The sequence below is a fragment of the Argiope bruennichi genome, chromosome 7 (genome assembly GCF_947563725.1).
Source record: "Argiope bruennichi chromosome 7, qqArgBrue1.1, whole genome shotgun sequence".
Lineage (NCBI taxonomy): Eukaryota > Metazoa > Arthropoda > Arachnida > Araneae > Araneidae > Argiope > Argiope bruennichi.
This window is the reverse complement of record NC_079157.1, coordinates 51,754,374-51,782,095: the sequence shown is the minus strand read 5'-3', so window position 1 is coordinate 51,782,095 and position 27,722 is coordinate 51,754,374. Positions and strand designations below refer to the sequence as shown.

At 31.1% G+C, this 27,722-nt stretch overlaps 1 protein-coding gene across 1 annotated transcript; it reads right to left on the bottom strand.

The window, feature by feature from the left end:
- Window positions 1-219: 219 nt before the first annotated feature.
- Window positions 220-27,722, bottom strand: LOC129975832 (fatty-acid amide hydrolase 2-like). Its single transcript, XM_056089068.1, has 7 exons — window positions 27,365-27,722; window positions 20,278-20,497; window positions 17,326-17,535; window positions 12,536-12,655; window positions 10,926-11,080; window positions 9,034-9,132; window positions 220-948 (listed from the first exon to the last, which is right to left on the bottom strand). The coding sequence occupies exons 1-7, from the start codon at window positions 27,635-27,637 to the stop codon at window positions 346-348; spliced, it is 1,680 nt and encodes a 559-aa protein (XP_055945043.1). The 5' UTR covers window positions 27,638-27,722; the 3' UTR covers window positions 220-345.

Here is a 27,722-nt window from a genome sequence, read left to right as displayed (position 1 = left end):
AAATCAAATTGGCATTGTAATCTTATGAGCGGGCTTCGAACTGGCTCGTTATTTGCTTGCTTTCGCCAACGAATCGCCAATTCTTCACCGTTTATTAATAAGTACCTACAAATTGTATACACTTAAAGTCACTTTTTAACAGAAAATTCATAAAATTATACTTGGCATCTCACTGTATAATTGCGTACATTTAAATATTAACGTTTTGAATTCTAAATATTATAATCCCTAATTAATTTATTTTCAATTTAATTTGTTACAAATGTCAACAAGATACGTAACAAGTAACAAAGTTTGGCTGCTCAGAAAAAAATTTCATTATATTTATCAACAAATACAGTGTAATTAGCCTACAATAGGGCCAGGACAAATCCAGCCACCGAATTCTCTCTCTAATTCTCTCGCTACTGCCATGTTCAAATGATCATTCCTCAGTCCTGCGATTACTTGGACTCCGACCGGCAATCCATTATCGTCCAGGCCAACAGGGCAACTTGTAGCTGGTAGTCCAAGAACATTGAACACTGCAACATACCCACAATTCTGGGCACGCAAGATATTGGCGTAATGAAAGGCTGCAGGCTCTGGCATGGTTGGCATAATGAAGACACAATCATCCTGAAGAAGATTCTGGAAGTCTTTCTCCATTTGTCTTTGAATGCGAATGAAGGGTTCAGCAACGGATTTATCCTTTGGAGCCAAGTACTTTTCAACAATAACGGTTACCACGACAGGGAAGGAGTAATCAGACCAGCCAAAGAGACTGAAAAACAATTCTTTCCAAACATTGACGTTGGGATCGTCGCCAAACACTCTAGATTCCACTGTGGCGACATTGGCAACTTTGGCGGATACGGCGTGAGCCCACACTTTGAAGCCATGCTTGAGACCATGTATTTGTACTCTTTGTGGAGGGACATCGCATATTTTGCGGAAATGAGAAACCACCTGAAATTGAAAATCATCATATGAAAAAGGCTGTTTATTCGTAAATTATCTTACCAAATAAATGGTTAACTTGTTCAAGATTGATTTGTATTCTGTTCTAGAGCAGAAAGTATTGTTTGAATCTTTTCTTCTTTTAGACTGTAAACAGGAAACAACATATTCTCTTTTCAGAACTATTATTTTAATTAAATATAGATTATATTGATATTCCTCTTTTATTTGACGTTGATCTATTTTAGATGAGGTAGGTAAAATACTCGTGACACAAGGATTATTTTGAGGAAGGCAGTATAATTTTGAACTGTTTTCAAACAAAGGTGACGAAGACGAGACTGGATTCTGCTCTTAATAATACGTACCAATGACTCTTCGAATGGTTCCACACCAATAAGAGAGCATTTAATACCTTAAATATTGCCGGCTTGTGTATACACCCAGAAGAATTTTATTTCAAATTCTTTAAAAAGTATGAATTTGATAGCTTATTTATTTAAAGTTGTTCACAATGTATTAATCTGCCAACAATCTAGCTAAAATTCCCTGTTCATTCTTTCATTTTTCACAGAAAACACAGGGGAAAAACTGTATAGTTACGGTATATATAAAAACTTTTGGATGGAGTGCAGTTTTATTGAATCATAATCTCATTTGGTTGTGTATGCACAGTAGTAATGGCTATTGGAAAGGGAAGATCTAGCAAATAAAATTTATAATAACCTTAATAAATGTTTTATCACAGTTGAAAAAATTTTTTCTCAAACACAAATTTTACAAATAACTAATTATTAATTAATTAATTTTATATAAACTACTCTGCTATGAAATATTTCTTGTAAATAAATACAGGTTTAATTTCCTTATATGCGTATTTATTTTACCATTACACTGCATAATTTTTTTGTACTATTGTGTGTATTGTTACAAATTTTTTTTCTTCTACAACAAATACCGCTAATCAATTGAAATAGCGCAGCACATTTAATTGCTATAGTTCAGCAGCTTTCTTGCTGTCTAATCCTCCAAGACCTCTACGTGTCGGCGGCTCCGACTCTCTCACACACAACTTCCGCCGATACACACACTCCTTCTGACGATATACACGACAACTCGGACGATCCACACAACAACAACAACTACGTAGCTTGATGGTTGGGTTGACGGGGCGCCTAGCCCCGGCAGGGGCTTATCCCCGGTAAGGAGAGACTTCACAGTGCTTTGCTGTCTATACTTTGCCGTGGCCGTCTTCGATGAAATTTGGAGATGACGAGTGTCAGGACTCATTGTGATTGTCTGATATTAGGGTGAGGGTGGGGGTGGGGGGTACGCTGCCGTTGGGCTTAGTAAGTTTTTACTGCTTGTGAGCTAGAATTGGCTATTGAGATACAGTATAATTTGAGTTTGAAAAAATATAAGTTAGGAAGAAAAACTAAGGGGCTGAGATAAATTAAAGTAGTATATTACGGGGTCTTCTAGAGTTTGTAGATGGTTTATATTTAGGGATTTTAGCTATTGCTTCATTTTCATTCTTATCCATGTTTTTAAAGAAGTTAGTGGCTAGATTTTTAATGAATTTTTTAAGAGGGGGATAGTCTAGGCATAAGTACATATTTGTATTGGGCATGTAGTATTTCATATTGCAGAAATTTCTAATTAAGTTATTTTGCTGGCGTTCAATAAGTCTAAGATTAGTCTTGGCAGCATATCCCCACACAGGGCAGGCATAAGTTAATACTGGACGCAAGTAGGCAGAGTAAATAAGCATTTTATTTTGTCTACTCATTTTGGAGTTTCGAGAAATTAAGGGATAAAATTTACGAGTTAGGTCTCGAAACTTTTTAGCTGTGTAAATAAAGTGGGGTTTCCAAGTTAATTTACTATCTAGAATAACACCTAAATATTTGCATTCCTTAGACCACGGGACAGTTTGATTTTTAATTTTAACTGGGGAGAAATTCTTTTTACAGTTATTTTTATTAAAAACTATAGCTTCTGTTTTACTAGCATTCATTTCAATTTTCCATTCGACGAACCAGTCCTCAAGAGATTTAATATGTCGGTTTAAAGCTATGGTAATGAAATTTTGATTTTTGTTTCTAGCTAGTATTGCAGTGTCATCAGCGTACATGCACAACATAGTGTTAAATTGCTTGGGGATATCATTAATAAACAAGGAAAATAAAATTGGCCCTAGTTTAGATCCTTGAGGTACACCTGCAAGAATAGGTTTTACTTCCGAAAATTCATTGTTTATCTTGATTTTAAAGGATCTGTAACTGAGGTAAGAAATTATAATTTTGATAAGGTGTGGGGGTATGTTGTAATTAATTAGCTTGTATATAAGACCATCTTGCCAAACTCTGTCAAAAGCTTTCTGAATGTCAAGGAAAACCGTTGCAGTTTTTTGTTTATTTTCAAAACCTTCCTCAATGAATTCTACTGCTCTAATTAATTGGTGGGTTGTAGATAGGTTACGGCGAAATCCAAATTGTTCAGGTGTTAGGATATTATGTTCTTCTAGGTAATTATTTAATCTATTGAGAATTATCTGTTCAGCAATTTTGCTGACAGAAGAGAGTAGGGATATGGGTCTATAACTGCAGGGATCAGTTGGGTCTTTTCCTGGTAACAACTACGTAGCTTCTGAGTGCCCGTCTTTTATAGTTCCGGGAGGCGGGGATAGAATCTTCTGACCAATCAGGGCGTACCTGGCTGCATCTCGGTTGTTAGTGGATGGATCTTGAAAGTTCTCGAACTTTCCGGTACTATCCATTTAGTCGCCAAACTCGCCAAATTTATCGCCAAGCCGCCAAATGCTCGCCAAGTCTGTCGCCAAGCTCTAAGTTCATTGATCTCAGCACGTACAGGACCGATCGTACAACGGTCTTTCTTACGATGGCTCTATTCGTGCCGGGTAGCAATATTATAGGTTCGTAACAGTATCAAGGCTTTTTTTTTGAACTGAAAATCTGTTTATCTTCATAACCAAAAATAATAAATTCAATTAAAATAACCAAAAACATATAAATGAAATTTCCGATTAAAATCAATAAAAAATTAACAATTGCTTAGATCAGGGGGCGGCAACCTGCGGCTCTTTTGATGTAAAGTTGCGGCTCTCCAGTTCCATACGAAAAATTAATAATTTATTATTAAAGCCCTTAAAAAATAAGAAAATATATTTTTAAGTACCTAATCTCTCAACAGCTTCTATCAACATAATCGTTAATTACAAACCGCATCGCTTAACATGAACCTAATGAGATAAATTTGAACTATTGTTTTGTTCTTAGAGATGAGACTCTATGGCCATGTTTATCTTTCAGCCAATTGCATTTCATTTCTGTCTCACCTAAACAGCCACCGTCAAGAGTCTAGACAACATGTCTAGACTCTAGACGTGTTGTTAGTCAGTTGTTCTCGGATAACGCGGTCGACCTTACATTACATGTGTGTTAATTTAATCGCCATATTTAAATATTTTTGGTTCCCATTCTACGCCTTGCTTAAAGAAGTAGTTTGTTCCGACAAAAAACTTGCTTCTTTTTGTTGAAGACATGGAGAGCAGCAAATTACTAAATTTTAAAAATTTGAAGCAATATCGCGATGAGACCAATGCAACTATTGACACGAATTACTTCAGCATAACTTTAAAAAAAACATGAAGGATCGATTCGCTGAGAGATTCGAACAATTCAAAACAAACAAAAGTACTCTCGCGTTCATAGTAAATCCTCTCAACACAAATACAAATGAGATCAACATTGAGCCATTTGGAATTGATGCTGGATTTGCTAGATTTGAAAACCAAAGACTTGTGGTGTGGCAAGTTCACAGAACTCAAGAGCAAGTTGGAAGATTGGAGGTCTAGAAATGCATGCACATCGCGCAGCAGAAGCGGTTAACTTCCAGAATTCTACAGTGAGGGGAAGAAGTTGGCATATGGAGTGCTGACGATCTTCGGGTCGACATATTCGTGTGAGCAAGCGTTCTCTTGTATGGTTATAGTAAAAAGTAAATTTAAAAGTCACTAACAAATAAAAATCTAAAGTCATGCTTGAAACTTAAAACAACAAGCTATAAGCCAGATTTAATCAAACTTTCAAAAGGCTTGCAAAGCCAATGCTCCCATTTTTGTAACTATCTATATTTGTGTTTTTATATGAATAAAGATTATTCCGTATTTAAAGCCGTTTATTTTAAATCAAATATATATAAGCAAATACTATAATATTAAATCGAAAATTTTTAGTGGCTCTTTAAAAACTGGAAAATCTTGTAAATTGTTGCTTTTGGCTTTTCTGTTTCAATAGGTTGCCGACCCCTGGCTTAGACGAAATTTCTTTGTTAAAATTTACCTACAATAAGTAAAAATATCTATTCATTAATTTTTTAATAAATAATTATCAAAGTAATGAAAAATGACAATAATTAACTCATTTTTAAAGCATCACTGCGCACTGATACTACATCACATCTGCGGAGTATAGTATAAAAGATACAGTAATGCATTCATTATTGATGAGAACATACAACCCGTCACTGCCCTCGAATGGAAGTAGTTAGTACCGATATAATTACAATTGCTACACTTACGAAAGTTAGAAATTTCTATCGAAAACATATAACAGAAAGTCATAATATTTTTGTAATAAATTCAAAGATAGATCATATTTGCTTTTAGAATATGCTATTAAAATCCATTAAAATGTATCTTTTATCTATACTTATAATAAAGCTCAATGTGTGTGTGTGTGTGTGTGTGTTGGCGCTCTACAGGCCAGGTCATTTGACATACAGCTATCAAATTTGGTACATGTATACCTTAGAGGTCGGGAATGTGCACCTGGGGTCCCTTTTTTTGAATTTTTAATTAGAATTTTAATTATTAATTAAAAACTAACTTTCCCGCCAAAAAAATCTTCCATTTTCCCCACCGCCAACTTTTCCGCCAAAAAAATCTTCCATTTTCGAAACCGCCAAATCCGCCATTGTTCCGGGTTTTTTTTCTCCCAACAGTAATGAGGCTAGGGTTAGTATTTTTCGGCGGATTATTTCAAACGATTCTGTTTATTTTCTTAATGTTTGATGCATTTAAAATTAAACATTGTTAATGAATCGATCGTTCAGATTCATTCTGAAGTACTTTTGAATGAAAATAAAACAGAATAAAGGAAATTAAAAATTTCTAATCCGCATAGCGTTACCCCAACTGGCGTAGAAAAAAAAATCACGTATTTGCGTTATGTAACTGGCGTTGAAAATTCACCCATGCGCTTTGTGTTCTGAATTCCGCATTGTGTTGACGAATTACTATCAACGGATGCGGACTGGATTTAAATTTTTTTTAGGTTCGTTGCATGTTTTTATAATTAAAATGTATTTATGTTAGTTATATATTTTTTGTATATGCTTATAGTTTTAAGTGCATCGTTTTTTAAGTAGTTTTTTTAAAACCTGTTTTCAACCGTTTATTTTAAACGATTCGTTTTATTTTCTTAGTATTTGATGCATTTAAATTTAAACATTGTTAATTAATCGATCTGCTCATGATGAATCTAAGAAAATTTTGTTGACAAATTCTTGAGATAATACGTAAATTGAAAAAGATATTCTTTAGTGCCCATAAAGTTTAAACGCTGAGTGACTCTATTTTCATTAATCAGATTATAAAAAAATGCTTTGTTTCAGTAAAAAATATTATTATATTAATTGCAGATTAATTCTTTCCACTTTAATTTAAAACATAAATTCTACGGGTGCTAACAGAAAATGAGAGAGATACATATTACGTTATGACTGAAGTTCTTTATAATATTATGAGTGAATTATATGACTATCAAAATTTGAAGTTTTAAAATATTTTGATGAAGAAGCTATTAAAGTAGGAATTGCATAAAATATTTAAATATAAAAATTTTAACGAACATTAAGATTGGCGAACCGGTTGGTCGTCAAATTCTTGAGATATTACATAAATTAAGAAAGATATTTTTTAGTTCCCATAAGGTTTAAATGCTCAGTGACTCTGTTTTCGTTAATCATGTTATTAAAAAAATTAACATTTACTGACGGACACGAACACACTGATATTCACCGTTACTCTGATTAGATGTTATAAAATCTGAATAGATAAACATAAACGTGTAAACAGCTGTGCGCCGGTTTCTATGGCAACACAGCTGGAAAGGGAAAAGAAGTTTCCAAAGAAAATTCACGCATGCGCATTGTTCTGATTGTTGTCATGACAACCACTTTCAACAGATGATTTAAATTATTTTTAGGTTAGTTGCATGCTTTTGTAATTAAATTGTATTTATGTTAGTTATATATATTTTTTGTATATGCTTATAGTTTTAAGTACATCATTTTTTAAGTAGTTTTTTTTAACCTGTTTTAGACCGATTATTTTAAACGATTCTGTTTATTTTCTTAGTGTTTAATGCATTTAAAATGAAACATTGTTCATTAATCGATCTGTTCATGATGAATCTGAGAAAATTTTGTTGACAAATTCTTGAGATATTACATAAATTAAGAAAGATATTCTTTAGTGCCCATAAAGTTTAAACGCTCAGTGATTCTATTATCAGTAATCATATTATTAAAAAAATGCTTTGTTTCAGTAAAAAATATTATTATATTAATTGCAGATGAATCATTTACACTTTAATTTAAAGCATAAATTCTACGAGGGGTAACAGAAAATTAGAGATACATATTACGTTATGACTGAAGGCCTTTATAATATTATGAATGAATTATATGACTATCAAAATTTGAAGTTTTAAAATATTTTGCTGAAGAATCTATTGAAGTTGGAATTGCATAAAATATTTAATTATTATAATTTTAACGAACATTAAGATTGGGGAACCGGCTGGTCGCCAAAGGCGGCTAGTATTATATAAATTTAAGCACTTTTTATTTTGATGACTGCCGCAATACATCACCAAAAGATGTAAACACCCGTCAACGTTCTATGCGAAATCTTGGCATCTTATATATAATGGAACTTGATGATCTTAGCGTGATCTGAAAATCGTCAAGGAAACAACCATCATACAGGACCATAAAATAAAACAACCATTAGAAAAACAGGAAGCAAACATACAACCATCTTGGCATTTTATAACGGATCATAGTAATTTTGGCGAAATCTGAGAATGCAAACATTTTTGAGGAAATTTTACCATTTTATCTGTAATGAAGTCTGCGAATCTTGGCGTAATTTGAAAATTACCATATAAACATTGACGACAGTAAAAATAAACAGGTACAATTCGTTTTTAAAGGCGACCAGAAAGCGCCAAGAAAAATGTTCGCAAGTTATAAAAATATACTCAAGTGCATTATCATTTATTATAAAAATTTTTGAATATGCGAATTACATGCCATATAATTTGACGATTAAAATCGCCAAATTGGCGAAATTTTTTCTTGGCGCATTTTGGTTGTCATTACAACCGACAACTACTGAAATTTATTTTATGTATATTCCTCGCATCATTTAAAGTTTTCTACATGTATCTATTATATGGATTAGATTTCTTTATCAAATTCGTTGCAGTCGGTTCATAACGTCCAATAAAGAAAAATCGGATAATGAAATGTCAATCTGAGAACCTAAACAGGCCAAGAAGCGAAATTGGCGTCAGCATTTTGGACTGATATGACGCATGAATTTGAATATATATATATATATATATATATATAAGGTATTTTTATTTAATCAGGTTTAAGAAAGTTAAATTAAAATTTCCCACCAAACATGACAAAATTGTGCCAATTACCCAAAGAATGCCCGCCATCTTAATAAATAAAAAAAATTGCAATAAATAATTTAGGGTTGCAATAATTGTCAAGATTACAATATTAAGCAAAATTTGGTACTTTTCCATTATACCGGCGCAGGCGATAAAGTCGCCAATAATGATGCAATAAACACCAAACGGAATATCACCACTGGTAACCTTAAATAAGTTTGTTTGGTGTGATTTGTTCCGGCGATTGTGTGCTTCGCCAAAAAGTCTGTTTGGCGAGATTTGCCGGTATTATGAAAAAGTACCCAAAATTTGATTTACTTACTTTTCTTACGCCGTTTTTCACTCCAGTAGCTGCGGGAAGAGTAAAATTTCCATCTCCGTCGCATTCCATATAGAAAACCTTTAGATTTTTCATAGCTACCTGTTTCAGAAATCAAAAGTTAATAATTGAATTTATGACTCATTTCATGGAGAATGCTTAGAACGTTCAAAATATTTTTTCGAAATAACCGTGTAAGAAATTTTTGGATCTCTTCAAAAAATTCATTTTTTAAAGCTAGGAATAAGAAATAAAAAACACCGAATCCGTATTTCTATAGCAAGCCATAGTGGCTAATTTCAGTACAATCAATCCACCGCGATCAAACGTTTATTGGCCTTTTTTCAAATTGCTTATTAATAGACATGGAGCATTTAGTTAATTCATCGTATCATAGGCTGATATATATTATTTTATGTACCTCTTTCAGATTATTAGCAAAGGGTACTTATCGGTTGTAACGGCGACCAAAAAAAAAAAAAAAAAAAGGCAAGAAAAATTTCGTTAATTTGGCGATTTTTATCGTCAAACTATATAGCATGTGATTCACACGTTCAAAATTTTTCATAATAAATAATAATGCAATTGAGTATATTTTCATAATTTGACGCAAATTTTTCTTGGCGCTTTTTGGTAGCCGCTAAAACTTACAAGTACCCAGCAAAGGAACAATATAAAACTCCTTGGATATTAAATCTCAAAAATCTGATTTAAAAATCTTAGAAACTTGGACTAAAAATTAGCCTAGAAATAACAAAATTAGATAATGTTATTTATGGTTTAAGATAATATTCAATGATTTAGATAAAATTAACTAACACCACAACTTGGTAAGTAACTTGTAACTCAAAAGGTGTAACAAAGTAATAAATGAAAATAATATTCTGAATTCATAAAATATTGCATAGTTAATTTTAGGAAATTCGAGTTTAATAACTTTTATATTTCCTTAATTGGTACTTGTGTATTAAACACATGTCAGTGTCGAACTTTAATATTAATTGCAAGCCATTCATGAACATAGTCGAATTTCAATCACGAAAGACCTTATGTGCTTGCGATCTTTGGCGATTAATCATTGGATGGATGGATATTGGAATTTATTGGGGAAAGAGTCAAATTTATCTACATTGAGACGATTAATCATGACATGCGATTAATACTGTTACAAAATTTTTCTCTTCTACTACAAATACCGCCAATAAATCGTAATAACTCTCGCTAGTTCAGCAGCTTCCTTGCTGTCTAATCCTCCAAAATCTTTTTACTCGTCGGCGACTCTGACTACTCTCGCACACACGACCGACGATACACACGACTTCTCTGAACTGTTGAGAGGGATTACGGCTCATTGGGGCCACAGGCCCTACCATCCGTAAATCTAAAAATGGTTAGCTTTGGAGTGATATGAAACTGACCTTAGTAATTACAATGCATCATATATGGTTTATTTTAGTTTGGAAGTATTGTTTTCTTGTGTGTGGAAAAAAAAAAAAAGAAAGGGTTATGTATTATTTCGACTTCTCTGCAGCTTGAGAGTGCCCGTCTTTTATAGTTCCGGGAGGCGGGGATAAAATCTTCAGACCAATCAGGGCGTATCTGAGTGTGTCTTGGTTGCTACTGGATGGATCGTGAAACTTCTCGAACTTTCCAGTATGATCCATTTAGTCGCCAAACTCGCCGCCAAGTCGCCAAATGGTCACCAATCTCAGCACGCACAGATCTTAAACGGTTTTTCCCACGATGACAATATTCGTTCCGTGTAGTAAAATTACAGATTTGTAACAATACACAAGTATCTTTTAATCTGATGATAATATGCTTTGGTTCTTTTTGTTACATACTACAATTTCAATTTTTAACACAATAAGAATTTCGTTTTCAAAAGATAATACCTTCTTGTCCAGTTGCAAGAGATTGACATTGGGTCCTGCCATGACTCTGAGCATCGTTTTAAGATCTGTTGCGTATCTACACATGGGTCCTGTCCCGATATACTGCTGCAGAACGTGTTCTGTAGGAGGGAAATGACCTCTGTTTGGCACAATACCTGTTTTGATTAAAGACAGAATCGAATGAAAAATTGAATACAAAACATTTTCACAAAGTATTTGATTAATTAATGAAAATTTTAGAATCAATTTAAAAAAACTTCTGATCTTCTTAATGCTATACGCACAATCAATGTTATGGATCAATGTTATCAATACCAGTGGATATTAAACATTTCTACAAAACTCTTCTGCTATCTATATAGACTTAAACCGTTTTATTTTTGGGCCTTCTTATTCTTTGAGCTCGCAGATTTGGCGCAGAGTAAATTGATCTCTGTCTTTGCTAATAATAAAGGAGAGAGTGCGTGTATATGTTGGCGCTTCATATGACAAATCATTAGATCTAGGTTTAACAAACTTAGCAAAATATACTATAGAAGGGGAAAAATGTGCAACTCAGAGCCATTTTTAAATTTCTTTAATTAATAAAAAATTAAACAAAATTTACAGATTTTTCGTCGTACTTATAAAAATAAAATTTCACAAAAATGTTTTTTTGCTCTATTTTAAAATTCAAAAAAAAAAAAAAAATCTCTATTTTACTAATACCAATTTATTGCTGTTTATTTTTTTCTCAAAACTTTGACAATTTTTAAAAAATAATTTTTTGGCTAAATTTTCAGAAATAGTTTTCAATACTGCAATGAAATTTAAGCTATTTCCATTTTTTTTCCGTATGATTTTTTTCCATTCTTGAAAGTAAGGATGAAAGATGCTGTTTATTATTTGAGTGAAAGAATTTGAAAAATAAGAAAGTGGAATGATATTGCCACAAAAGACAATGTGCAATTTGAAGTAGACGACCAAAGAATTACGTTTATAAAAGCGCAATGTTGTCATTGAACTTGACTCTATAAGAAATGTTCATGGACACAATTAATAGAGAATGTTTAAGGCTTTGAAAATAACAAGACTTTATAGTCTACCACAATTTGGTGCTTAAAAGTATTTTGTTGGACGAATCCTGAATATCAAATATGCATAAAAGATTCAACTGAAACTATTCAACGGATATCTCTGTGATTCACCTGTTCGCCAAGAGTGCTTAATAGATGAATAAAAAAGAATATAAAAGCAAAAAAATCGGAATATTTAAACCCGAGGAACTGCATCATTTATTTATAGTCATGTTTTAACTTTTTTTTCAAATTTATAATCCAAAAAAGAATCTCTATTTCCCAACTGGCAATGTTTCAGCTCACATGTATATAAAAAAATCATTGAAACTTGGTTTTGATTTAAAATTTTCTTTCAGTTTCATGTTTTTTTCAAACTTTGTCTGTAAATAAATTGCTACTATTATTAAAATATTAAAATCAAAATAAAAAGCTTTCGTTATTATTGAAAAGTTATTTTTGTTTGCTGACACTAAGCTTATTTAAAATTTAACGTAAAACATCGATCCTTTCCATGTCAAGTTTTTACTTTTACGTAGTCTTCATCTGTCTTACCTCTAGATGGCTTGTGACCGAAAACGCCATTGAAAAAGGAAGGCATTCGAATGCTTCCACCAATGTCATTGCCGACTCCTATGACTGATCCTGCAGATGCCAGAAGAGCCCCTTCGCCACCTAGAATGAAAAAAAAGTTAATTGCTTTCTAGATAAAAAAAATATATATAAAAAAAACATTTATGTAATAACACCATTAAATTGCATCGCCGACATATTTTCAAATTTCTAAACGGAGTAATAAGGAAGGAAGATTATGTTCATATCTTATAAAGCATTGTGAAAGGAACCCTTGCTTATGGGCATCTGTTATTTTTTTTTAATGCAAATTAGATATTCATTTTCAGTCAGTTAGCATGAAACCAAAAGTGTATCAATAATCAATGAATAAAAAATTCAAAGTCTTTCCACCCATTTTCTCAACCACAAATTAACCCTTTAAATGGCTATTTTTTTCTAGTCATATTATGTTAAAATATTTTTAGGCTTGAAATTAGAATAAGAAAAGGGATTCATTTAGCTTATTAGAACACTTTAATTTGATTAATTAATTAATTTGGTTAATTAATAATTAAGTAACAAATCAAGACACATCATTTTGTCTGAGATAAAGAACTGAAGCCTCTAAGTTTCTGACTTACTAAAAAAAATTTGTCAGAACTTATGCCAACCTACATAACTTCATACAAAGATTGATAAATTTCGTGGGAAGCATACTTCCCACGGCCATAGAAAGGGTTAAAAGATATGTCAGATATATTACATAAATATAACGGAATCCAAATTTATAATAGCACAACAACTCAATTATATGAATCAATGCATCTCTATTAGGACAGGGTATCAACAACTTAACTTTGGCAAAGCATAATGTAAGTGCTCAATAATAAGTAATAAGTGAAGCTATATAAACTTCGTACATTTCATTGTACTTTTATAGTTATCGTACTTTTTCGTATATTTCATTTGGTGTATTTTTTTTTATATTCTTTGTCAAAAAACTCGATTAATGGTCATTCTTCTCATTTGCGACTCAATATTCTATTGTAAAAATGATTTGTTTCTTTATGTATGGTTTATGTTAAAGTTTGTAAGTGATCTTTAGAGACACCTTCTACAGATCAACTACATTGGAGTAAAAAGAAATTTACAATGCCAAGAAGAAACCAGTTTAGTGAAAAAAAATTTAGGCAAAGTGTTTGTCTATTATTTATATTTTTATGCTATTATTTATTATATTTAAGTTTTAAAAGCATAGGTTCAAAAATGCACAGGAAGAGAGATTTCAGAATGGTGATATATTAATAACCGCTATATTGGCTCCTACTTTATGTATACAAGTATGTAAATCATTACGCATTGTTTCTAGGGATTGCAATACCGGACCAAAATTTCAATACCGGTATTCGGTATTTTTGAAATCTTAATACCGGGATACCGGTTTTAATACCGGTATTAGAAATTTTAGAAAAAGAATGAAAACACAGGTGTTTCTTTGTTTTTACTTTGTTTTTTCTGGCAGTTATGTTAGAGAGTGTAAATATCACAAAAAATAATTTGTAACTTATAAACTTATAACTTATTTTATTCTTAACTTATAACTTATTTTATTTATCGCTAATTCTAATTTTTGTTGAAGAGCCAATTCCTTTTCACTATCGACAGTAGTGACATCATAATCTTCGATAATTGAACCAAATTCTTCTGAATGTGGATAGGTTTGTGGGTTAAAAAATTTTAAGAAAATTTAATCTAAACTTAATCAGATTTGAATTGGTTCTTTTCTTCTTTTTCATTTTCATTTTTAAAATCACTATAATTATGTAAATACCATAAGACATTTTCTATTTCGGTATGCCTTTCTTCTTTGCGATTTTTCAATGTAATATATAATTCTTCAGATAGTGATGTGTGCTGTTCTTTCAATGACTGCAACATGAAATTTATTGTTGCATTAGCTGTTAATAAATTATAATCTCTCCCACATAATGCCTCAATAGTCAGTTTTATTGGAAGTAGAGCTTATACAGTTCTGGATATTAAATCGGATTCACTATTTGAAAAATTAATTTACAGGTTTAAGTCGATTATTGCTTTTTGGATTGGATTTCTCAGTTTCCAAAACCGTTCCATCATTAGACGTAAACTGTTCCAACGTGTTTTAGAATCTAATATTAACATATATTCTGTTTTATTTTCAGTTAGTATATATTTAAGTAATATATCCTTTTTATAGGGGAACGTTTAAATATCTTAACAATTTTTCGAACTTTATAAATTATAGGAAGCAATTCTTGATAGATTAATATTTCATCCTCATTAGCAATATCTTCTTCAACAATTACATTGTCATAGTCTTCAGTGTTAATATCACTCTCACTCTCTTTTCAAAGTTGGAATCCGAAGTTTCAATATCCACAGTATTTGGATGTTCTTTATTTTATTGGTATAATACTCCTAATTACTCCTAATTGAATTCCATGTGCATAGCACAACTGCTGATTTGCACCAATCAACTTTCCAACTTTTTTCATAATTGTTGCTCCATCAGTCGTCATGGATACAATATTTTCTTTCAGGGATAATCCATGTTTCGCTAATTTAGATTTAAGCAATTAATTAAGCCATTAATTTCTCCCGTTAGGGAGACATAAAAACAAAAACGTATACTATTTTGCTATGTTCGCTATACCTGAACATATAATGGAGACAATTTTAAAAATTTCCAGCAAATACCGAAAAACCGGTATTTAAACTTGTGAATACCGGTATTACAAAATTGTACAAATGGCTTAAAATACCGGTATTCGGTATCCCGGTATACCGGTATTGCAATCCCTAATTGTTTCATATAGACATCGTATGCATTTTTGTGATATGGATTTATATGCTTGTTGCACTTGATGTCTAAAATCAGCAACAGTCCATGCTGATTTAGATATGCTGTATTATTCATCTAATACTTTGCCATACCGGCTGAATAGAAGAAATATTTGATGATCTCTTAGGTTAAAATAACCAATTCCATATTCCACTGAGTACATTGAATGACAAAACCTGCTATGGAAATGTGCATTAACCTGCTTGAATCAGCCCTTTTGTTTGGAATAATGTCAAAAATGACCACACAGAGGTTTAATCACCGATCTGACACACAGGTTGCTTGAAATAATGGCGAGAATGCTCCTACCATCTTAGGAAATTGCTTCCAAAACCATAATTCCTGGTGTAGATGAGGTGTGTCTACGTCATTGATGGTTTGGTTCCAAACTCTCATCTAGTTCCCTCCTAACCAACATACGTTTATCATTGGCACCGAAGCAGAAATGGCTTTCATCTAAAGGCACAAAAATTTACTTCCTATCCTCTAATGACATCTAGCTAGACACCATTGAAATCGTAAATGATTAGGATTTGGAACTAAAGATACAAGCATAACAAATCACTCTGATGGAAAGAGAAGTTTGAATCTTTGCTGCAGACGTAATAAGATGCGTTTCAACTATATGACAGACATGATTGTCTTCCCTCTCAATAGTGATCCGTGTATGGCCGAAGTTCGGTCTTCTGGAGATGATATCTTTCAATGAACACTCTTGATAAAAATCATGTACGATGGATGCATTCTTACCAAGTCTTTCTATAATATTGCCCGAATGTTGTTGTTCTTTCTATAATGTTTATGTAATGTCGAAGCTTTATTACAAAGTAGAATTAAAATTCAGTAAGCTGATGATACTGCCATTTTTGTTTCCTTAAAGGTATTCTTGACTCAAATTTAACACACAACACCCAATCTAACCGCCATGAAATTTGCATTGCTTATTTAAAGAAAACGTGTTTTGTTATTTCTCACGGCACTTGTCATAAACAAGCCCACTGACTTTAGAAGTCAGTGATTTTAAGCCAAGGGTGCGTCTCTTATTTTTCAATAGCGCCATCTAGGGCCAAGAATACGACTTAGCTACACACACGTCACAACCCTTTTTACGGGGAGGGCTTCCTTCATGCATTTCATTCACTCATCTACAGATCGTAATTTAGACCTAAATCAGAGAACGATTACCCTTGATCCAGTACCCCCAGTGGTATTACTCTCGACATGGAGGACTTTGTGACCACGACATATTTGTACGTGCGCCAGCCAGCACACACACGGAGAGTCCTCGGCCTTCGGGGTTCGAACTCGCAACCCAAGGGACGCGAATCCAAAGCCTACCAACTAGGCTATCCCGGTCCCAAACGTGCTTTACACATTCATTGTAGCTTCACTCTTATTCATCTAACAGGAAATTTGATTAGATATCATTTGACAGATGTGTAATCATAACTTCCAAATTTTATTTATCTAGACGAAATTTTTGGTGTTAAGATTTTATTTCCGTTAGTATAACGTGCAACCTTTTATATTGAAAGATTTCCGATGGGTGCAATTGCTTAGCAGCGAGGATTTGAAATCTGATTTTCAATCCACGTCTTCTATTACTTCTTAACTAGGATTGTAATTTATAGTTGGAAAACTCTCATCACTTGAATTCTCTTCCATTTTCATTTGGGGATAATAACTGTTTTTCTTAGATCTCCGAATAAAAGCATCTAGTCCTTTAATTTTCAGAAAAATAATAAGAATGATAGGATCTTAAATATATGACTAAAAGCAGATAAATATAACAATCTAGCGAAAAAATATTGATTTTTATCCCAATATTAAAAACGTAATGTTCTGGTAGAATTGATCGGTATCATAATATTACAAAGCTTTACAAAAAGCTTTCTCCCAGTCAACTTACCACTACTTCCTCCTGCCGTCCGTCTTAGGTCGTACGGATTATTGGTCCTGCCATACAGATTATTAAAGGTCTCCATCCAGAAGCATTGCTCGCTAGTGTTAGTGACGGCGATCGGAATGGCCCCAGCCTTTCTCAGTAGTCGAATGACCTCAGCATCTTCGGTTGCGCGCATGCCTCGACGACTTACAACTCCAGTGGTAAATAACAAACCTACGAAACGAAAGAATAGTCAAAAAGATAAAAGATCAGAGCTAAAGTTTTGGAAAAGAGAACTGGCTTCTAGTACTAATTTTAATTTAAATTCAAATTGAGCATTGAAAATGCAATCATGCATGAAGAGTTACCACAATATTACCACCAATAATTTGAAATATCTTGTAGCATCTAATCTTTGATAGCATATAAATAATATTCCGAACGACACTTGCGCCAGCACCCCCTCTCCAAACTTCCACACCACATCAGCTTGACGACGTTCAGCTCCGAGGGATTTAGCTTGTACCAGCCCCGCTTACATTATGGTTCCTGGGCGGAATCGAGCCTCGAACCTGAAACCCTCCAATTCCGAGACCCAGACTTTACCGCTCAGCCACTGCAGCCCTAATTTGAAGTGGCAGCTCACAAATAAGGCCGCAATTAGAAACATGGGGTCCCGAGACAACTTACTATAATAGTATGCCTTTTTATTTTATCTTTAAATTTTAATCACTCATTTATTTTGATTCTTATTTATTCCAGTTCAGTTAAATGAAAATGGTTCGTTATTTTACGCCATACAGAACGTAATATGAAACATATCCAACATAAATATGGTGCAACGCTTGGTTATAAACTATTTAATATAATTTATTTTTACATTTGGGTTACAAAAATATTTGTTGATAATTAATAAGAAAGTGAATTCAGTAAATATTTTTTCAAAATTAATCTTTTCAGTTTTAATTTACATTTTTATTTAATTAGAAATAAATTTTATTTCAAATAAGATAAATTATTTCTCGAATAAAAAGTGAAAATATTAATATCGTTAGCAAAGTCGAACTTTGGAATTTTTTAAAATAAAATTTGTTACATAAAACGAATTTATATTTTTTTTCCTCCTCAATGGGTGTTCTTCCTGTGTTACTGCCTAGATTACAACTATGATCCTACTAACAGAGCAGTTCAGATCATCTGATGAGATAAACTAAAAAGATAATTTCTATATAAATTACTTGTATAAATTGCTATCATTAGATTAGCAGAAATATTCGATCCATGTAACTTAGACTAATGTAGTTTTTATTAACTCAGAATGAAATTTTAGCAATCCTGAACCCGATACATACGGTATATGAAGCAAGCAAATAAGTTCCTGATATGAGATATAAAATGGCAAAGTACATAGCTGTTTATTCCAAGTCAATGCTAGGTTTATATAAATAATTTATAAATAATAAGATTAAGGTATTTAAATAGTTTAAAATCGTCATTTTCGATTAAATTATCGAATTTTTTTTATGATTTAATTTTGCAGCTTGCTCTATAAGATTTCTAAAATTGTCTTATGTTTTGAATTACAAATGAAGTTACAACAGTTTTTTTTATCGAGTCACAAGCATTATTTAATATTGTATTAAAATATTCAACGCGTTTTCTAGAAAGGAAGAAAGCATCGACATTAACAATGATATCTCAAAAAATTATTCAAATATTGATATGAAAGCTCCTGTAACCGTTCTCTGAAGTTTGTTTCATATTTTTCTCCAAAAAATTAAGGTCAATATTAAACATAAATAACATTTTTAAGCGTTCAAATGTAAATAAAAAAAAACATTTTTTATGAAAAATTACTTGTAATTTTGTTCAGCTATATCTCATAATAATTTTGAATAACAAGAAATATTTTACACTATAATACATGATTGTCATAAAAATGTACTCCTGAGAGGATTTATGCATATTTAGAACATAATTTTGTCTATTGCTGTGAGCATAAGGCTAATTTTTTAATTATTTTCTTCACATTTCACAATTTTTTTTTTAAATAATTGTCGAAAAGTTTAATTTTACAATATTTTTATAGTTTTAAAACATAAAAAAAAATTTTCTTTAAAAAATATCTCCAAACACAGTCGGATACTTTAAAACACTGAAACAAAATTTTTAAGACTTGCATTGAATTGCAGCAAGTGCCGGTGGCCATCTTTCACACCCAAACACTGCAGATAATACTTAACAATCCATTATGTGCAGCATTGGCAATGGAACTATTGCACTGATGTTTGTCTTCGGGCATCAATGGCTTTTGATTTATGAAAGTCTGTCGCCATAAATTAAAATCGGCACATCGAATGATCACAGGAGTCAAACCATTAAAAATGAAATGGCTGCCAAAAATACTGAATATACCTATTAATTAATTCTGAACTATTAATTAATATACCATCTTCCTGGAAGTCGTCAATGATGAATTCTTTGTCATCTAATAATTGGTTAATTAATTGATTAACAACTTTTCAGATGTCCATGTACACATTAGTTGGTTAGTTTCGAGAAACAAAGTTAGGTTAATCCTGATCTGATCGAAAACAAGTCAACTAAATAATATATTTTTTTCCAAATAAAAGAACTGTCATCGGTGGATTGAAAAGTGGTAAGCACCTTGATGGTGAAGAAGCGAAATAATCGAGAGCAAATCCATCATAGATGCTGTTCACGAGCGTTTCACAAAATGCAAATCAAGAGAATCTCTCTCTCTCTCTCTCTCTCTCTCTCTTTTCTTTTCAAAACCCCTAAAATCTTTGAACATTAGCGAGTGAAAAATGATCACGTAAGCAAACTTATAATATAATATTTTACACATAACAAGATGAATTAATATAGAATTTCGTTACAATGTCTCCATGATTAATGAAATCATTAATGAAATTCAGGGTAGCTTGAATGGAGACACTTTGAATGAAAACTCACCGGCCACGCTGATGGCCTCCTTGACAGTGAAGGGGACGCCCAACAGAGGCATCTCCCGTTCCAGCTCCTTTTCACTTTTCTCACCAGATGCGATGAGTTCGTCAATGGAACTGGCCTCCGCCAGAGCCTCTGCTCCCCGCTGGTCGACGACGGCATTGATGAGCGGGTTCACTTGCTCGATTCGATGAAGATAGGCTTTCACAACGCTTGCAGAGCTCACCTACAAAAGGAAAGTTCAGATATCTCTTGATAAACGCAGTTAATTTTAGATCGTAGGTAGGTGAGATATGAAACATTCGATTTAAAACGGAAATTTCAGTCGATAAGCAGGAAAATCCTTTTCCCTCATTTTAACTCACTGGAAGAAAAAAGAATATTACTTTCTTTCGATTAAGAGAGGAGTCCCTTTACTTGTTCTCCTTAATAAATAAAAGTCATTGTAGTTATGTATGCAGGACAGCTTTCAGCTGATTGTACCGATTGCTTCCAATAGGGCTCTATGCTAGTGAGTTACAAAAAATTATTCGAATTTTCTCAAAATAAAATCAAGTATTTCCATTTATTTTTTAACATTAATTTTACGATTTTTTTTTTTTTATGTTTTAAATTCGCTAACTAACATATACATTCCAATTTTTTTCAGCCATTAGTTTTATGCTAAAACATATGTTCAAAAAAGAAAAGAAAGGAAAAAACTTATCGTTTAATTACATCATAAAGACCGCTACTTTCTGCAAAGAGGGATATTTATTCTTCAATCTTGCCTCTAGCCTCTGTAGCTATAAAAAATCAGTAGCCTTTGCGGGCAGACCTTGAACTGAAGAGGTTATGTGTTCGTAGCATAAAATTTATGCTACTTTGTTTATTCATTTGAGAAAAGGGGCGGGTAGCTCAAGCAATTATCTGCTTAAAGATATTTTATCCTTTCTCTCCTTTTCTCTAAAACATACAGGGAGAGGGGCTTACTGTCTTCAGTTTAAGGGAACTCACTCGTCGTCAGTAAGCCAGAGAAATTCGCTGATGCCTTTCGTTTGCATATTTATGAAAAAGGGAGTTAAAGTAGATGGATGTAATAGATTTCTGGCCATAGAATGCAACTCAAGAACAATGAAATTCTTATGGTACAAATGTTTCGAACTGCTAACAATATTAGGGTAGGGGATTAGAAAAAAAGCATTTCCGTTTCAATACAGAAAGTGATTTGAACCTGACGAAGAATTCTATGACATACATATATAGGAACATTTACACTAAATCTATCTCAAAAAAGGTGAAATAAATCTTTATATTTGCTATGTAACTTGGCTAATTTGAACAATTTTGATTCGAAATCGTCAGCAATTCGAATTTTGTTCCAGCCCCTTGAATTGCTTATTATTATTATGTAAAAATATCATCAGTGTAAGAAGAATTTATTTCATTTAGTTTAAAGTCAAAATTACAAATTTAATTTGTTTTATATATTGAATTGTTTTCTTTAGTTACATACAGACGTCCTTTATGCCCACAGTGATAATGAATAAATAATTTCTCAACGCCTTTAATTCCCTAGCGCATTTGACTGCTACTCAATGTATTCAATAAAAGAAATCAATGATTTTTTTTAAAATTCTGAATTTTTTGGAAATGCGATAGCAATAAATATTACATTATTATTTAAAATTTCATAGTTTATTTATTCATTACGTATTATTTATTAAAATTGTTAAATATTATAAATGAGTCATTCTTGCCAATTTTAATGGAAAATTCGTCGTTTGCTCTCGTCATTTTTTAAAGACGTTTTCTCTTTAATTATTATTCACTCATAGTTTTCGATAACCGAGTTTTATAGCTGCTACGATTTAATCGTTCCGCTCTTTTCAATATTTTGCATTGCCTTTTCATTATATTGCATTGTTTTTCATTATTTTCATTATTTGCTTATAAAAACATTATTTAAATAAATAAATAATTAAAGAAAATAAATCTAAAATAGTTCCTTAAATATATATAAATATGAGCAGCCATTATACGTTCATGGTAAAACATATAAAGAAAAAATGGAAGATTTTTCAAATAGCGGATCAGAAATAAAGAGTCTTCCTTCCTTTGATTTTCATAGACATAATAATGATGAATAGAAATTTAGATTAAGATGAATTTTGAAGCAGTTAAAAAAAATCATAATTATCTTTTGTGATTGAGATCATTATCTTTTGTCTTTTATAGCAATTTTGATAGTCTAAAACAATATGATTTTTTATGATTATTTTCCAGAATGTCATTTAAATAAAAAAAAAAATTGATTTGAATCTAGAAATTATTTTTTTCATCAATCATGCATCATCTCTTTTTAATGAACTTTGTAATGGAATTTCTCAATAGTTCAAATATACAATTTTACCAAATATTCATGGAATACTTATCTTTGTAATGAAATTTTCTTTCATTTCTTAATGTAATAGAATTCCGAAATTTCACATTCCATTTTTATTTTCTATGACTATACACAATATTAATTTTTTTTAGAAATTTACTTATGATGTGTTCCATCAATTTTACTCCAATATTAATTCTAAATGAGCGGTATTACTTAATAAAGAATGTAAGAAAAAAATTTCAAACTTTCATAATACATATAACAATAATTTAAAGTTGAGATGTTATAAATAAATAAAAAAATACAATAAAATAAAATAATTTCCATTTCTTAGTTTATTACTTAATATTTCTTAATGCGCTTAAAAAGAGAGAGAGAGAGAGAGAGATTTCATTAAATTTATTTTACATTCTGGCTGAAAGTTTTTTGAATTATTCTATTGCTAATTTTTTTAAAAAATCTTTTTTAATATAAAACGTATATTTTTTTATAAGTTTTAAAGTAGGGATTTAGCCATTCTAAAAGCTTAACTTAAATGAATCTTTAAAACGAAAACAACCTTTTTTGTATTTTAGATTTCAAAACCAAATTATTATTTATTAAGGAAATAAACTAGCTATCGATAATTTTTAAAAAGTCGTCAGCATCAGACGATATTCTAATTTTAAATAAAAACAGATAATAAAAGGATTTTGCATGGGACATTAAACAAAAATAGTTTGTTTTTGTGTTAAAAATAGTGTACGTGATAGGGTTTTAATCCTGTGCAACATCGAGAATATAAATAAGTTGCTAATAAAACTAGCTGTTACAAATTATTTCATACATTAAAACTGTACAGATCATGGCTATATAAAAGATAAATTAATTCCAATGGTCACCCTCAACTTTTTGATATCCAAAAGTTAATTAACCCATTAATCGCCACATGAAGCAAATATGCCTCACAGACAATGTATTTGCTTGGTTCGTGTAGAATCACACATACTTTATGTGAAATCGTTTGCTATCTTATCTTCTACTCGCTGATCATATAAATATTTAACAACTGATAAAGCGCAACCTATCGGACAAAATACGTTTCTTAGCCTTTCCGAATGTTTTCTTATATTTTTCATAATTGCCAATACTTTAAAATTTATATAAAATTATATATTTAACTTGTATTTCTAGTAGGAACAATTCCATACTGTATTACTTTAATCTTTATTATGCCGCTAGCAGAATGAATTACCAATAAACATTTAGAAATAATAATAACTTTTGGAGAAAATTAACTATCGGTGTTTTTAAATATTATCTGATTCAAGTTATATTCATTCGTTCATTTTAATTACAAGCAGACGATAAAGTGTTTGACGAAATTCGAGTTTCGTTTCGCCCAGTCTGTTTAACTGTTTTGGTCTAGGCATCCGCGCAAAATATCCTCGCTTCATGTTCGAAAACATTATTTTTGGTAGCTTTGATCACAAATAATTTATCAATATTTTTTATGATTTTGATACATAAAAACTCAGCAAATTCAAACAATATTTTGCGTTGAGGCAATTAATGTGCTAAATTATGTTAATTAAAAATTAAGTAAGTTTTATATGTTTTTCAGCTATATATATTCTTCTGAGAATATCATCTCGCAAGAATAATATTTATGTCACCTTAAGACTCAAAAACGTTTATCATAATAATTTTTCATTTTCGTACAAACCGCCACATGACGTTTTCTTTTATAGAATCAAATTTTTATCAAAATAAATTACTTTTGTGATAAATTAAATTCGAAAAATATTAATAAAATTTTAATATTAATACTGAAATATTATACTGTCAGAGAGAACACAATTGTACAAAATCTGAAAAGAAGTGAGAGAAAACAAATCCATTGAAAAATACCATCTTTAGAAATACTAAATTTTACAGCATGAAATAAGTTCAGATGAATAAAAGCATTCAAGAAAGAAAGTGAACTTGACGTGATTTATTATTATTACTATTACTGGATTGAATGGAGACTCAGTCTGATGAAACAGAAATTTTTGCACCGTGCGTGAAAAATCTTCCTGCTCTTTCTCATCTTATAGATATCACCATAATTTTCAAAGTATTTACAGAATATTGCTAAATTATATACGACATTGTTTAAAAGTTTTTAGAAATTTGTCTAGTTTGTTTCAAAATATTTTATACAGAGCGTACAATGTAGTGGAGAAATAAAATTATAATTTTAATGAACAGTCAGAGAAAATATAGAAAAGCAAAATGATTTTACAAAATAAAAATAAAAGTTCTTAAAATAAAATCTTTGAAAAATCTCAGACGAAAATTATTGGCATGCTATTCTAGGAAATACATTTCGTACTTTCTCTGGAAAACAGTGGGCACATTTTAATCATACTTAATACAGATTACATCTAATTATCTAATTACATCTCTCTCTCTATATATATATATATATATCATAACAATCAAGGTATGCGCTCATGATTCCAGTATGGCTCATAAACACGGAAGTGCCGCCCAAAATCTACATTTCAAGATTGAATAGTTAATTACAATATTATAAAGTTCTCTCAATCTTGCTATTCTATCTTACAGCTACCACAGAGCAATTGAAACTTCGATATTTCATAAAAAAAAAATAAAATAAAAAAAAAAATACAATTCAGTTCCGCTTTTTATAGTTTGCAATACTTTAGTAGAATGCAATAACTAGTCTAACTATCGGAAGGGGATTAGTTAGCTGCATCTGCCTGAAAGCATCTTTGGCATGTTGAATTAGGTTTAGACTTTGAGATCTGATTGGCCAATGCATTCAATGAATATTCTCGATATTAAGATATCGTCCATTAAGGAGTTCTATGCTTAAAAAAAGTTGGTGCCCTTGAATATGAAATAAGGGCCAACTGCACCCTTCAAAAATCAAATATATATGAATGTAAGATCTCATCCCTATATCTCTATGCACTTTGAAATCTCCGTTATATAAAGATCATCCGACATGTTACTTGATATTTCTTTAGTACAAATGCTAAAAATGACTTGATTTTTAAAAATAAACAAAGCAGACCCGAAAAGAGAAGGGAAAAAAAAAAAAAATGAAAGGACATTGACCAACTCAAATTCAGGCCTATTTAATTTTGAAATGTAATTTTTGTTAAAAACTTTGAATCAGAGAAACATCATTCCCTTCCACTTCATTGTTTCTAATTTTATCCAGGCGTATTAAAAAATAAGCATTCGAAGAAGCACAAATATTGCAGGAATTTAGCTTACATTTACGTTGATGGTTTATTATTTTTTTCGTAAAAACAGAATCGCCTTTTACACTTGAATCGTAGTTACAAGAAGTTACCAAGAAATAATTTGGCCCTTGTTTTAGATCATCAAACTCTCTATAGAATCAAAATGATAAAAATTAAAAAAAGAAAATATAATTTTTAGTTTATGAATAATTCAAGATAACAATACAAAGAATTGTTCTAATTTAAGATTAAAGCAAATAAAATAAGATTAATATCAGCGATTCTTACGAGTATTTTTCATTAGAGTTTTTGAGAAATACATCATTATTTTAAACAGTAAATTAATAATCAATCACCTTTTATCATTTCAAATCGAAACTTTTTATATCATTGAAAATGTAAAACTTCTTAACAAAGCTAATTTTTTTTCTGCTCACAAACACTACAAAGCGAAAAGTTTATAGCAAAATTTTGATTTTTAGATTTATTAGAACTTTATTGGCTATTTTTTAGGAAAAAAAAATATCTTCTGGTTAAAACTCCTCTATTAACCCTCATGCTCATTTTGTATAGTATACCATACATACAACTTTATAAAATATACTACCACTATAAAATAAAAATATATATAAAATATAAAAAGATATATATAAAATATAAAAAGATATATATAAAATATAAAAATATATATATAAAATATAAAATAAGCTACCTATATACATTTTTTTTTCCTTCAAAAAAGCAATCTTGCCACGATAAGGGTAAAATATCTCATCGTAGAATTTTACATAGTTCAATCCGAGATTTTAACTTATTGTTTAAACATTTAACCCAATCTTTTCCCCTTTGACAATATGCTTTTTGTAAAATAACATAATCTTTCAACAGAAACTGTAGATTCTATCAGAGAAAAAATTTAATTTCACCATGTTTCAAAATTCTTGAAAATCTAAATTTATTTAACTTTTTCCAGAATTTTTTTATATATTTATGGGATATGGGTAAACACTTTTTATTCCATATATATGAGAGGTAATTAAATTTATTCCATTTGAGCTATTGATCACTAAGGCAATATTAGAACATTCAAGAAAAACAGAACACTTCTGTTAAACTGATGAACAATCGAAGACATAGAAATTTGTTTTCTCCAAGCCAAAACTGTACATTTTGTCACATGTACATAATTTACAAATGTGTTGTATAATAAAACAAACATGTCTTTACTTTTTAAAAATTGTTGGTCGGGAATGTTAAGAATAATCAGAATGTGTTCTTAAAAGAATAATACAACAATAACAGTCAGTCAAAAAACAGTAGTTTACGAATTTGTTTAAGAATGATCACAAGGTTGCTAGAACAATTCATTCATATTATTCTTATTTCAAAAAGAAAAAAAAAACTATAAAGAAAGATCACTCCAGAAAAGTGAAGGCATTATTTATACTCAAATGTAAAAAAATAATAAATAAACAAAAGAACTTACCTGTTTCTTTCTAATTTTGGCTGCTAGACTTAATGCCGAATCTAGCAGCAACGGATTCTGTACTGGCGGTAATGCAGACGATTTTCGGCCGAACATATTCACGATCCCGAACAGCCGATCTGTCAGATAACCGGTAAACCAACGGTAGAAATACATGACGATGGAAATCAGCCATTTCTTAGGAGATCTGACGTTCTTCACGATTTTGGAAAGATAATAGGACATAACAAATAAATAATAAGGATCTATGTTTAATATTGTTTTCGATGACATGCGGAATCAGACGGTGAAGCAAAAGAAAAAATTTTTTAAACGAAAGCTTGTTTTGATCACGTGGACGTGGCAGCACGCCTGACGG